General features: G+C 36.6%; 1 protein-coding gene across 1 annotated transcript in view; it reads left to right on the forward strand.

The window, feature by feature from the left end:
• The window catches only part of TDRD3 (tudor domain containing 3), a 109,195-nt gene extending 107,060 nt beyond the window's left edge, over positions 1–2,135 (forward strand). Inside the window, exons 10-11 of the mRNA XM_075199797.1 lie at positions 1,369–1,493; positions 1,901–2,135. Of these exons, the coding sequence (XP_075055898.1) occupies positions 1,369–1,485 (117 nt within the window). The 3' untranslated portion in view covers positions 1,486–1,493; positions 1,901–2,135. The remainder of the gene's footprint in view (positions 1–1,368; positions 1,494–1,900) is intronic.
• The last annotated feature ends 10,766 nt before the right edge of the window (positions 2,136–12,901 follow it).

Here is a 12,901-nt window from a genome sequence, read left to right on the forward strand (position 1 = left end):
TTTTAATTATTGGGTAAACTATAAAGGAGTATTATTTGGCAATTTATTTTTCTTTGTGTCCCTTACCTTTGATTAGCACCCCAATCAATGTGTGGGAAAGTTATCCACAAAATAGAGTAGAATTGATTGAGCCACTTTTTTTTCCCATTTTTTTATAGTAAATTTATATATAAGTTCATTTAGACACTCTCTTTTGAAAACCCATCGCTTTTTTTAGCGGTGACCTTATCCCTGATAACATTATTCACACTAATGCACCCTCACAACTGTCCCAATCTCCACTCTGAACCATGTTTGCTCCTCTTGTTTCAGCTGCGCCTTCTTCCAGAATTTAAACTCTCTAATGAGCAGGGTCTTTCATACCCTTTGTTTTCATGTCTGCTGTTATTTTGTCTACCTTGTATGTCCCTGATTTATGTGTGTACTGTTTTCCATTTTCCATACTGTACGGTGCTGCGGAGCATTGTGGCGCCTTACAAATCTATAATAATATAAGACTGAGTACCGGTATATAGCACTACAAGAAGTTCTTTTTTTTTTTTATCTTTTTGGTTTTTTTTGTTTGTTCGTTTTTTGTAATCTCACTCAGAAAATTGACTTTATTCTACCAAATGTGTCCCCCAGTACTTCATTTGGAAAATGAGACATATTAGTAAATCAAATATTACAGTATTAAAATCTATTTAAGCATCATCAGGGCTTACAAAGCATACAGATGGCTCAAAGCGTTATCATTCAATGTACAGCATGATGGTGTAATTTCTATAAGCAGATGATACTATAATGTGCTTAAAGATGTGTTTTATTGTTTTTCACTTAATGCAACAAGAAATAAGTGAAGTCATATTTTAATTATAGTACATCAAAAATATTTACACTATTTTGGAATAGAACAGCTTGGTGATTGTTTAGTACATTTTATTCATAAGAATGAACTTCAAGTATCAAAAAAAATAAGTTTGTTTTATCCTAATTTGATTATGCAATAGTGTTCACCCAATTGTGTTTATATAGCATTTTATGATTTGACCGTTTCAGCCATCAAGAAAAAAATGTACTCATAAGTGCTAATTAGCATACTCTAAAGAAACAAATAGCATGTTTAAGTACTACTTTTGTTTCAACAAATTCAATTCATGAACTCCATCCACTGTTGAGTGGTCTGTGTCTGGTATTTTTTGACTAATATTTTAGAAGAGGTCCACTAAAATATTAGTCTGCAAATAGAAGACTAATATTTTAGAGGTCTTCTTGTGCCTAGTGTACTTATTTTTTAATTATGTGGGTTGAAATATTTGTTGAATTGCTAAATATATATATCTTTTGTTAATACATTTGTTTTGATAATTTCTAACTTATGATGTGTAGGAAGAAGAGGGAGAATATGGAGACTCACTTGATTTCCGCAGGGGAGGCGATGGCCAACCAAGGAGATCTACTAGACCAACTCAACAGTTTTATCAACCACCCAGAGCACGGAACTGACTGTTAAGGTGAGAACAAAATAATATTTATAAATTGATTATGTAAATCCTTGTGAGATTAAAAAATAGACTTCTCTCTAAACATACAGTTCAAGGTTCTCATATGTCCCAATTTCCCAGAAGAGCTCTGGGTTTTACCACTGGAAATCTATAACTCAACAGAATTGATGGTCCAGGATTCATTTTAAGTGTGTTGATGGACTATTATTTTTTAGGGCTGTCACTTTTTTATCACAATATTCAATTAGAGTAAATTATGAATAGCTTTAACTTTAAAGCCTACGAGCATTTCATTATAATGCAGCAACTCTGACATATTAACATGTTTTGGAAAGTAACCGTTCCATAAAATGTTACTGCTTGTTTTGTTTTTGTTGCCCCAATTGGGTAGCCTAATGCTTATTTATTTTTAACAGATTTAAGACGAATTTCTCATGGAAGAATGGAATGCTGCAGTTGTTTTCACGAAGTGGTATATTTTTCTAACGAATTGCCTTGCACTGTGGTATCAATAAACATTTGTGACCAAGTCGGAATGTTGAGCTTTTAAGATGCGACTAGCTAGATTTGTCATACAGTCACTAGTTAAACAGATGAATCTTAATGGAGTAGCATTTCGTTTGACATCAATAAAACCACAGTGCACCTGAATATTGTCTTCTGAATTTCTTAAATCTGTGTTTTCACCAATTCATTTCAGAAAGTGTACTTGACAGCCAGTGAACTCTGCTTACACTAATGTACAGTAAATCACCATTGTTAACTACTAGCAACTACGCCATTAATCAATAGGGAATGAAAGCGCTAAGCTACAAAGTGCTGGCTATAATGAAATATCACATACTTGCTGTTTAATGCCATGTTTGATTTGTTTAAATGTTTCCAATTGCTTGTCAAAATCACCAATATAGACTTAGCGGAGGTTAACCCACTCTATAAGTGGCCCATGGAGCAGTTTCATATTGCAATTTCATCTTTATGTGAGATTACAATGTAAGCTAGAGAATATATTTAAAATTAAGTAATTTTACTAAATGCATTATTGTGCAAGAACATCAATTGGTAAATCAGAAATCTGTATCCACTTAAGATAAGGGATAGAGGACATGGAAATTGAGATTTTCCTACCGTGAAAATGTCAGCAATACTTTACACTGTATAAAAAATAGCATCCCTGACCTGAAGTTTTAGAATAACAAATCTACGAAGACTTATAGAAGCCTTTTGGAGACAATTTTTCCAGGTTGGGTAAACATTCTTAGGTGTTTGAATATTCCCGTCCATACTCTCCTCCAAGTCGTCATAGTGGCTTTTCTGGCCACTAAAACACTTTACTGATTTTAAGCTTTGCTTTTTATTTTGGTTGAGTTTAGCAACACGTGCTTTCATTATTAAAAAGTGTTGCTATAATAAAACAGAAATTTGTGGGCTGTATAATAAATGTGATCAAATGATTTAACACCATATTAGCTTCAGTTACTGCTATACTAGCTGATTCCTGTATTAGGAATGACATCGCAAAATTTCAAAACACCAGCCATGCCAACAGTATATGCAAAAGTGCACCCTCTGTTACATTGTGTTTTTTATGTTATTCTATTTAGCCACAGTAGGCTCTGAAACATAATTTCATCAATGGCAACCAGTATTCTGTATAAGGTGTTAGTACATGAACTGCCAATTCAAATACCTTGTACATTTTAGGGTGCACACTTAATAAAAAAATTTACAATGCATAAAAAAGAAAATACATGCCTTATATTCACATCTATGTGCTGATGCAAACCTTTTAACCTTGATGCAGATTTAAAAGGTTTGACCACTTTGCTGCAACTAAAAGTACCTTGTCCATGAATGGGGTAGCTGTCCGCTCCACCCCTTTACTGTATTGCATTTGCCTGTAATAGCTGAGATAAGCAATCACAAATAGTCAGGCGTTTAAGGAAGGGTTCAATAGAGACAGTTGTCAAGGGATAGTATAACTGCAAGTTGGACATACATAAGTAATTCACTCTGCTTCATTAGTTTGATTTTACTTTGTATTAAATGGTTAAACTGCAGGTATGAAAGTGCACGGAAGGAGACCTATGTTTTAAACCAGGACTTTACGTGCAGGCACATTATATGCATACATTTAAAGCTTTTTTTTCAGTACCAAAAGCAAGTATACAAACAATAGAAAACCCTTTGTGCCCCACATGTGAAAATTAGCATTGCAATATTGGAAGGGTTAATACCTGATGCAGCACAGAATGGGTTAACATATGTTATAGTTATTTAAATACACATTGAAACACATGTTTGCTGTGACACTGGGTAGTGTCTAATTTAGAAATGTACTGTAATAAAATGTCTGTTTTGTTTGATATGTTTAATAAAAATGCAAATCAGTATAGTGGAGCTCCAGGAGAGGCAGCCCAGGGATGCCCACTCTCTGGAGCCAAATTCTGCTTGTGGGGGGAGCCAGACCCCAGAGCAAGGTCCCTGAAATTATCTGTAGGCGGGAGATATCCCACATTTTCCACCATACACTTGGTGGCCCCAGGGGTGGTTAGAATTCTGAGTACAACACCCCCCCCCCCCCGCCACTAGCAGTAATGTTAATAGCGTGAAGCCTCTAAAGGCTGATTCATATGCTAGCTGGTTAACGGGGCGGGAGGCTGGATTACATCCTGCCAGATTGTGTGCAATCATCTGTATAAAAGGAGCTGTATTTTATATTCCAACTTGAAGTCAATTTGTACTTCTGGATTATCACTAGTACCGCTAACTAGTGTGTAATGGTCCTTATAAGGACCCTTTTGAGAGCAATAAACCATCACTGCTTTCAAGATTCTCCCTGACATTTATTGCCTGCCAACAGATAAGTGCTTACATTTTAATCCATTTCCCAGCTGTCCTGTGTGCTGAACCCAGTGTCTGTGTCAGTGCGTTGCCTGTTATCCTGCAGTCCTGATCCATAGTAAGCGGTCACGTGGAACCAGCCAGTCCCCAGCAAAGAGACGCTGCAACAACTATAAAACTACCAAAAAGTAAGTAGTTCCAGGTGCCGGTGAAGGAGTCTGGTGGTGTCAGAGACAATCCTCCTACGACTAGTGCGCAGTTGGCACTCGCAGTCGGCGAATGTCTTGTGACAGGTGACACCAGTAGGCGCGGTCACTACCAACCGGTTACTGATGGTAAGACAGAAATCGAGATGAACTGTAAGACTTCCCTCTCCAAAAAGTAAGACCAGGTGGCAGAATCAGCCCATTTGGTCAAGGGTGAAACATGAGGCACGTATGCTAAGTGGAGGTATAATAATATCCACTGACCTGGTCAAAGATGACTGGTATAAGGTTATAGGGTCATGCATGTAGACTTTAATATCTTCCACAGATTGCATGATTTGAGCTAGATACCTGTACTGTGCATACTATTTATCTTGCTTTCTCTGCAAAGGTGTGTCTTTTTGGAATACTAAAGTAATTAAATCCTATTATAATTAGTAATTATATTTTATTTATATAGCGCTTTTCTCCCAATAGCGCTCAAAGCACTTTACATTGTTGCAGATGGTGGGCACGCTCAGCTGTTATTCTATGGGATGATTTAAATCAGTCTCTGTCCTATTGGAGCTTATAGTCTAAATACTCACACACACACTGGGGTCCATTTCTATTGGAAGAAAATTTACTTACCAGTATCATTTTGGATTGTGGGGTAGGAAACACACACAAACACAGTTAGAACATACAAACTTCTCACAGATAGGGCCATGGTAGGAACCAAACTCATGACCCCAGTATAGTGAGGCCACAATGCTAAGCTCTGTGCCACAGTGTTGTAATCTTAAAACTGATGTAATTTTATGCTATAAAACTAATAGTGTGCAAATGGAAATTATTTTCTCACCATCTAGTGGATTTGAAAAAGTTAGTTAACTCTGTATTACCAATGTACACATTTATATGAGATGGGGGCGGTGTGTCACACTAATTGGTAATTGCTGGCGTATGTAATTCCTTTTGAAGCAAACTAGCACTTGTATGGACCACTAGCGCCAACATAATACAACACCAGGTTACAGAACAAAATACTTCATCTTGGAAGATATTCTGAACTCTGTTGTATACTATCTATTCTATTTAACATTTATCCCTGTTTTTGATAATGTTAGGCAAAATAACTTTGTTAGGGGAAGAAGTGTTAAAAATGACATCAGGAGCATAGAAGTTATTTGCAGCAACCAACCAGCTCCTTTAAATAATTACACAATATAGTTGTTTGTGCTGTTATAAAATTAACACCAGCAAGGCAGAAGATCTTGGTCTGAATAGTCCTCTCAGTATGAAGAAGCTCATTAAGCTTAAATTTAAGTGGCAACCTTACAAAACTAAATATCTCAGAGTCTGTTTTACTCATCATTACCACCAAATCTATCAAGCTAATTTGCTATCCATCCTGTCAGCTATTGAAAATTAATTTTTATCCTGAAATAAATGATTTATTTTCTGTATAGTTTGCTTAATTTCTTTTTCAGACATACCTATTAGAGTCCATCTGTCTGTTTTAAAACGTTTCTGTTTTTATTTTTCCTGCTTTATATGGGCTTTGAATCGCCCTAGAATCAAACTGTGCATACTACAGAGTTCCTCACAAGGAGGAAATTTGAGTATACACGATATTAAAAGATATAAGCTTTGCACCTGGCTGAATGCATTCAATGACATTTACCTATTGAATCCAAAATCTGGCTTTCAATTGAAGTTACCAGAAATTTCTTGTCATCTTTGTGATCTTGCACAGTGGCGCACACAGGGGGGGTTTCTGAGTCTCTAGCAACCCCCCCTGCGCTAACTAAGTGGCCACTGTCCTATACAGCAGCCGCGGCGCTGTCAAAGAAGCATCCACGTCGGTGCTGTATTAGACAGCGCCGCGGCTGCTGTATAGGACAGCGCTGGCGAAACGGAGCGGAAATTTTTTATTTTTTTGGGGTCGGCGAGGAGAAACCCCCCCCCCCCCCCAACAATCCTCCGTGCGCCCCTCCTGTAATGTCTTACCTATGTAATGATCACCCTCAATTAAAACTCACCATGTTATGTCATATTCATTATACACATGTTATCATTATAATAAGTTATATACCTTAGCCCCATAGTCATCTCCTTTAATCCTGATCTGGTTCCCCTCTGGAAAACAAACAATTTCCTTTCAGCTTAGCAACAAAATAATAGTATTCAGTTCGAAAATTATTTGACTCCCCTTCAAACGAACTGTCCCTTACTTACTAGTGTTGCACTTATACAAAGAAAACTAAAAGTCAGAAGCAGGCAAGGAAGAGGAGATGGGGTAGGACAGTGGTTCCCAAACTGCGCGCCATGACTCCCTGGGGTGCCGCATCGATCTCAGGGGTGCTGCAGCCTGGGCACGTGGTAAGCAAAGTGGGGGACTAACTGATACCTATTTTGGCTTAGGGGTGCCTTGAAAAAATTATGGAGACCCTAAGGGTGCCTCGATCTGAGACCGTTTGGAATCCACTGGTGTAGGGGGATATAGAGCAGGTGCAGCATATATATTTTTACTTTATTTACATAAAGATATTTTAAACCCATACTGTACACCCAATGGGCCTGATTCATTAAGGAAAGTAAAGCAAAATAAATGAGTAACTTTGAACCTTGGCAAAACCATGTTGCATTGGAGGGGGAGGTAACTTTAAAATGTGAGGACAGATTTATAATTGAGGTAGGGATGGTCCTAAATCAACTTTTAATGTCATTGTAAAATTAAAGCTATCAAGTATTTGTGTCCCACATGAAAAAACAGCCAGTATTTTCCTTAAGTGCAAAATAATAAACTAATTTACACCCCTTGCATTATAACATGGTTTTGCCAAGGTTCAAAGTTACTAATTTTTTGGCTTTACATTTTTTAATGAATCAGGCCCAATGTGTTTTTATAGTCTCTTAGTTGCATACAGTCGTTCTGTGATAGTTACACGCATATGTGTAATTTAAGACCATGTTGTGTCTGTTATCACTACACCTGCCCTGTAGTTAGTGCAAAAGATACAGGTGAAAACAAGCATACTTACAACAGACACAGGACTTGAATCGGTCACATCTGTGTTGGAATGTCCTTACTGTGCCTGACCTACATTAGTCCGCCCCTTCCCTCACCCATTCTGCCTTTCAAGTCATAGACAGTTGTATCATTTGCGTTCATTTTAGTCACATGCGTTTATTGGCCTAGTGTCCGTTTCTGGGCATGCACAAAGCTATTTCACAAGATACGCTACCCGAATGGACATATGTGTGAACATGAATTAAGCCCATTGTATCACTTTGCTAAAGTTTTGCAGAACATTAAGTTTCTATTGAGCGGGAGGGTCACTACCCATGAAACCTATTCCAAACATTTTCCCACAAGCTAGTCAATCATATTGCGGCTTCTGGTAAAACACATGTGATTGGTAACAATTCATTACAAGGTTAAAAAATACAGCATATATGGCTATGCTAGAAATCATTGTAACCCTGCACCTTGCACCACATCAACTATGCACATCACACAGTATAAAAAAAGAAATACCCATATTGATTGACACATCCAGCACTGTGAATACACTGTCTTCTGAGCCATAGGGAGTGGAACAAAGATTTAACCCAGTGAAAGGTAAGTTCACTCACATTGTCTTTTCTTCTGTCCATAAATTTCATACCGCTGGCTTTCCATTTGTGGAGCAATGCACAAATCAAACTTGCTGGTCTAGCAGCAGAGGTGACTGGTTGGAAGCTGGTTGGTCCTTCTGTAGGTGCAGTTTTTGCAATGTCTTTGGTTGACTCAAAATCATTCCCAACATCTGGGAAAGCAAGGACAGCATTTTTTAGCTTTTCCGTGTGCTTCATTGGTGGCTTTAGTGGATTCTCCTTTCCAACCATGGCCTTCTGTTTTGCAGTCTTCACACTAGGCACACAGCCCAGTAGAGATGACTGAAATTTCCTCACATCATAAAAGTCTTTGGCCTGCATAATATCAGAAATTTGTGGGAAATTTAGAGTGCTTTGTAAATACAAAAGGGTTGCCACAGTGTGTGTGAATATTGTTAGCCTTCAGCAGTCTCGAGGTTTTGACATTTTCTTTATTTTGCCTAATAGAATAACTGGAGACACATTTCATTTCACAGGCTACTATCGAGTAGTTAAGTGACAATATAGTGCATTCGACACTACATTACAGTATCTATTGTTTACAGACAGCTTTCATTCTGACAGCAGAGAATGCCCAAGAAATAAGACAATGTTTGAACCTACAGGATTTATGCTATGACAAATCAGACTCATCCTGTAACAGACATTCAGAAGCTGCTGCAAAGCTCTGATGTTCACTTGAGCAGGCAAAGTGTGCTCTATAAAATGTATAACATACAATACTGTTCAAATACAATGAAATAAAGTAATAATCCAATAATAAATAAATGAATAAATACCGGTACTCTTCTTTAAACAATGTGCTGTAATCCAACTCTGATGTACACATGAATATTTAGCTATCCAATTCAACAACCACACTCCCGTCTGTTAATGCGCTGACATTTAGAACACTTGTTTCAAGCGTGTAGCATGAATCCTGATTATTACAGCACCTAAATGCGGCATAATTCTCCAGTGTTGTTAATTCACATAGATCATCTTTAACAGATGAATTCCTCTCACATGTAGTAAGGAAAAGAGGAAGAAATCTAGTGCATTACATTTTATATATTTATTCATAAAACAATAAAATGATCCAAAGCATTGTCACAAATCCTAAAATATGTGAAGAAGCCCCCGACCAGAGACAAGTGGAACGAATGCGCGTCAAAGGACAGAGGAGTGTAAATAAAACCTGGTATACAGTACTTTCACAATGAGAAGTATCTATGCCAAAATAATTAAAAAAAAACACACTGTAAGTAGTGATTCACTGCACTGCTCTTATGTAATTCATAAATAAAGTATGGTTCTGCTCCAATCTAATACCTGTTTTACGTTCATTTACAGAGACTTAAAGAGCCTGGTGCGTGCAGAGTATAAGACTATCTTGGTTGGATGGTTTATCCCACTGGATAGAATATACAGTAGTGCAAAATAATCATATTCAATATGAATCATGAAAGCACAATGTACATGTGTACAACAGTCACAATTTTTTATTTTTTTTTACATTTTTGTTTATGAGATTGACAACAAAAATAAGCACATTAGTTACACTGAGCACAATAAACATACAAAGTGTTTACAAGCGTAGAAATATTTTGGTATAGTTGAAAGACAACCCCTATGTTCCAGTGACTGGAATCAAAGAACAGGTAAGTACATAGACTTTTTTTTTCTGATGTATGAATATTATTTTTTTAAATTCTTTAAATGGTCAGCAAAACAGGAGATAGATAGATAGATATACTTAAAAGTACATAGTATATATTATTTGTACAATCATGGTTTTATTTTTCAGTACATCATTATGTGATATGTGAGACACTGTCTTGAACACATAAAATATGATGTTGAAGCTGAGTTCCTTTAATAATAATAGGAGAGAGAGAAGGATAAAATGGGCGGGGGGGGGGGGGAGAAAAAGGGGGCTAAAGGATGCTGTGGAATATAAACGTGACTGAGGTTATGGTAAGAAACTCCTTGAATTCTGAAGCGTATTTAGAACTCGGAGAGTTTTTTTGTCGAAGTTAAATATAATGTCTGTATGGAATATTGCCATAAAGATAAAGAATTATGGTATAATAACCAGAAGAGGATCGTAAATGGTTTTGCGATTCTGAAAAAATCCATGGTGCCTAAAATAGATTGTTGAACACAAAATGAATGCTGAACTTCTAGAAGTTAGAAAAAATAAGCTGTGTCTTTAAGACAAGGTTGAGTTTTCAGCAATATCAGTTGCTCATCTTTATTAGGCTAGGTACACACTACATTGTTTTCAGCCAGTAATAGGGTGAATTCAACGATGAATGACAGTCCAGCCTGATATCGCTATAGTGTGTATAGTGAAACGATGACCGATGGTCGTTCCAGAGCCTCTGAAATCGTTGATCAAGGTTTTCAAACTGACTTGAAAATCTCGTTCAGCAATGGAGCGATGTCGTTCCAGTCCTGCAGTGTGTGCAAACATACGACCACTTGTCCGACGATCTGCCGACAATTCCACCAGCAGCAATGTCTTTCTGGGCGTGTATATTTAAATTTGTGATGTTGTCTCTACGTCTCCCACAATGTGCAGCATTACTGACGGAAAATGTGTCCATATCTTTAATTCTGTATTATTAAATAAACATCAAGATGAAGATTTTCCTGTACCTCTGTGTATTTTTTTTTAAATGTAATGACATATATATATATATTATAATAGTAGTCATAGAAAGACACACATATATACACATACATGTGTGTGTCATATATATATATATATATATATATATATATATATATATATATATATATATATATATTATATTATACTATACTATGTGTGTGTGTATGTGTGTGTGTGTATATATATATATATATATATATATATATATATGACACACACATGTATGTGTATATATGTGTGTCTTTCTATGACTACTATTATAATTTTACCTATTTTGCCCAATTACATCTATGTGTATTGACTTTTCTTAACATTATTGCTGAGTAGGAATCCATTTATATAAATGTGTTTTGATATGTCTACTTGTATAATTGTACCTATTCTGCTCATTAATACCTCTGTGGTGTATTGAACTTTTTTAACACAGTGGCTGAGTAGGAATATATTTATTTAAATCTATATTGCTATGTCTACTTGTATAAATTTACACCTGCATCCACCCATTATTGATGTTCTGTTCTTTAAAATATTAGTTCAGCTTTTCCATCTTCTCAACCACAACTTTTCCACCACCGGAAGTTATATAAACATTGGTGCATGTGCCCTCCTTCTCTCCTTCTGAGCTTTCGTCTGATATTGTGATGGTATCTATATAAGGAAAGGAAAATTATTTTAATTATTTTTAATGATTAAACGGAACACAACATCGTTTTTACCACTGGGACTACTACCATTTGCTCACTTTGGACACTGCTTGAAATCACTTTATGCTGATGTCCCTCTTGGGTCTCACCAGGCCTGCTGCTTTGCAGGTCCATACCAACTGAAATATAGATGCCATTTTTCAATATAACGGTAAAGGGTCCTTACGTTTTCTTCAGTTTTAAATGTTTTTAATTACCTTCTTTTGGTTCCTCTTTTATTTCCCCATTTCCTCACTGATTTCTTCTTGTATACATGCTATATCATCTTTTATTGTACTTTTTGGGGTATCTATGCAGTACACTTTATTACGCATTCTTCTCTCTGTAAATAGATGTCAAATTTTTACTAATTATACTAATAGTTATTGTTACCATTAATTACTAACACCATTTGCTAAGTGGCTTTAAAAAGTTTTAATAATCACTTTTAAAACTCACTTTTTTTAATGTTCACTCTGATTCTCTTCTGACCCTTCTTTACTGCTTGTTTTTTAGGTCGGACGACTTTTTTTTTTAGTTTGGAACTTTATTTTTTTACTGAGATTTTCTCTAAGCACATTTAAGCGTTTTTGCATAATTAATTATTTTCGGTGGTTAACTTTTCGGTATTTTCACTTTTGATAGTCGTAGTCATGCTGGTCCAGCACTCTCACCATCATCTCCATTTCTCTTGAGCTCCAGTTGCATCCCTTCTATTCCATCTCCATTCCCATTACCCTCCACTCCTCCATCACTTGTCACTTCTGTCTTTCACCTGTTTATCTGCCATTTTTACACATTCCACTAGCAACAGATTTGTTCCTCTATAATTTTATAGACGCAGACATATGTGTTCTCAGTTGGTATGGACCATTCACGGCAGCTTTAGCTGCAAAGTTGAACATTGTGGGTGAAAGCTCATTCTTGTATAATAACCTTGTGTTTGCAACTATGTCGGAAGTATCTTTGGCCTGGGCGTTCTGTAGCGTAGGAATGGTTACAACAATTTGTTTTCCTGATTTCATCACTATTATAGCAAGGTATGTACACTATATGGGCAAAAGTATTTGGCCCCACCTGTTAACTATTGAATTGAGGTGCTTCAATCGGACCCATTGCCAGAGGTGTTTAAATCAAGCACCTACCCATGCAGGCTCCATTTGCAAACATTTGTGATACAAAATGGGTTGTTCTGAAGAGCTCAGTGACTTCAAGTGTGGTACTGTGATAGGATGCCGCTTTTGATATAAGGTGTTTTGTGAAATTTCATCCCTGCTGGCTATTCCACGATCAACAGTAAGTGATATTATTAGAAAGTGGAAGCATTCAGTAACAACAGGAACTGAACCTCGAAACAGAAGACCACGTAAAATCACAACGGGATCA

Source organism: Mixophyes fleayi, chromosome 2 (assembly GCF_038048845.1).
Source record: "Mixophyes fleayi isolate aMixFle1 chromosome 2, aMixFle1.hap1, whole genome shotgun sequence".
In the NCBI taxonomy this organism is placed as follows: domain Eukaryota; kingdom Metazoa; phylum Chordata; class Amphibia; order Anura; family Limnodynastidae; genus Mixophyes; species Mixophyes fleayi.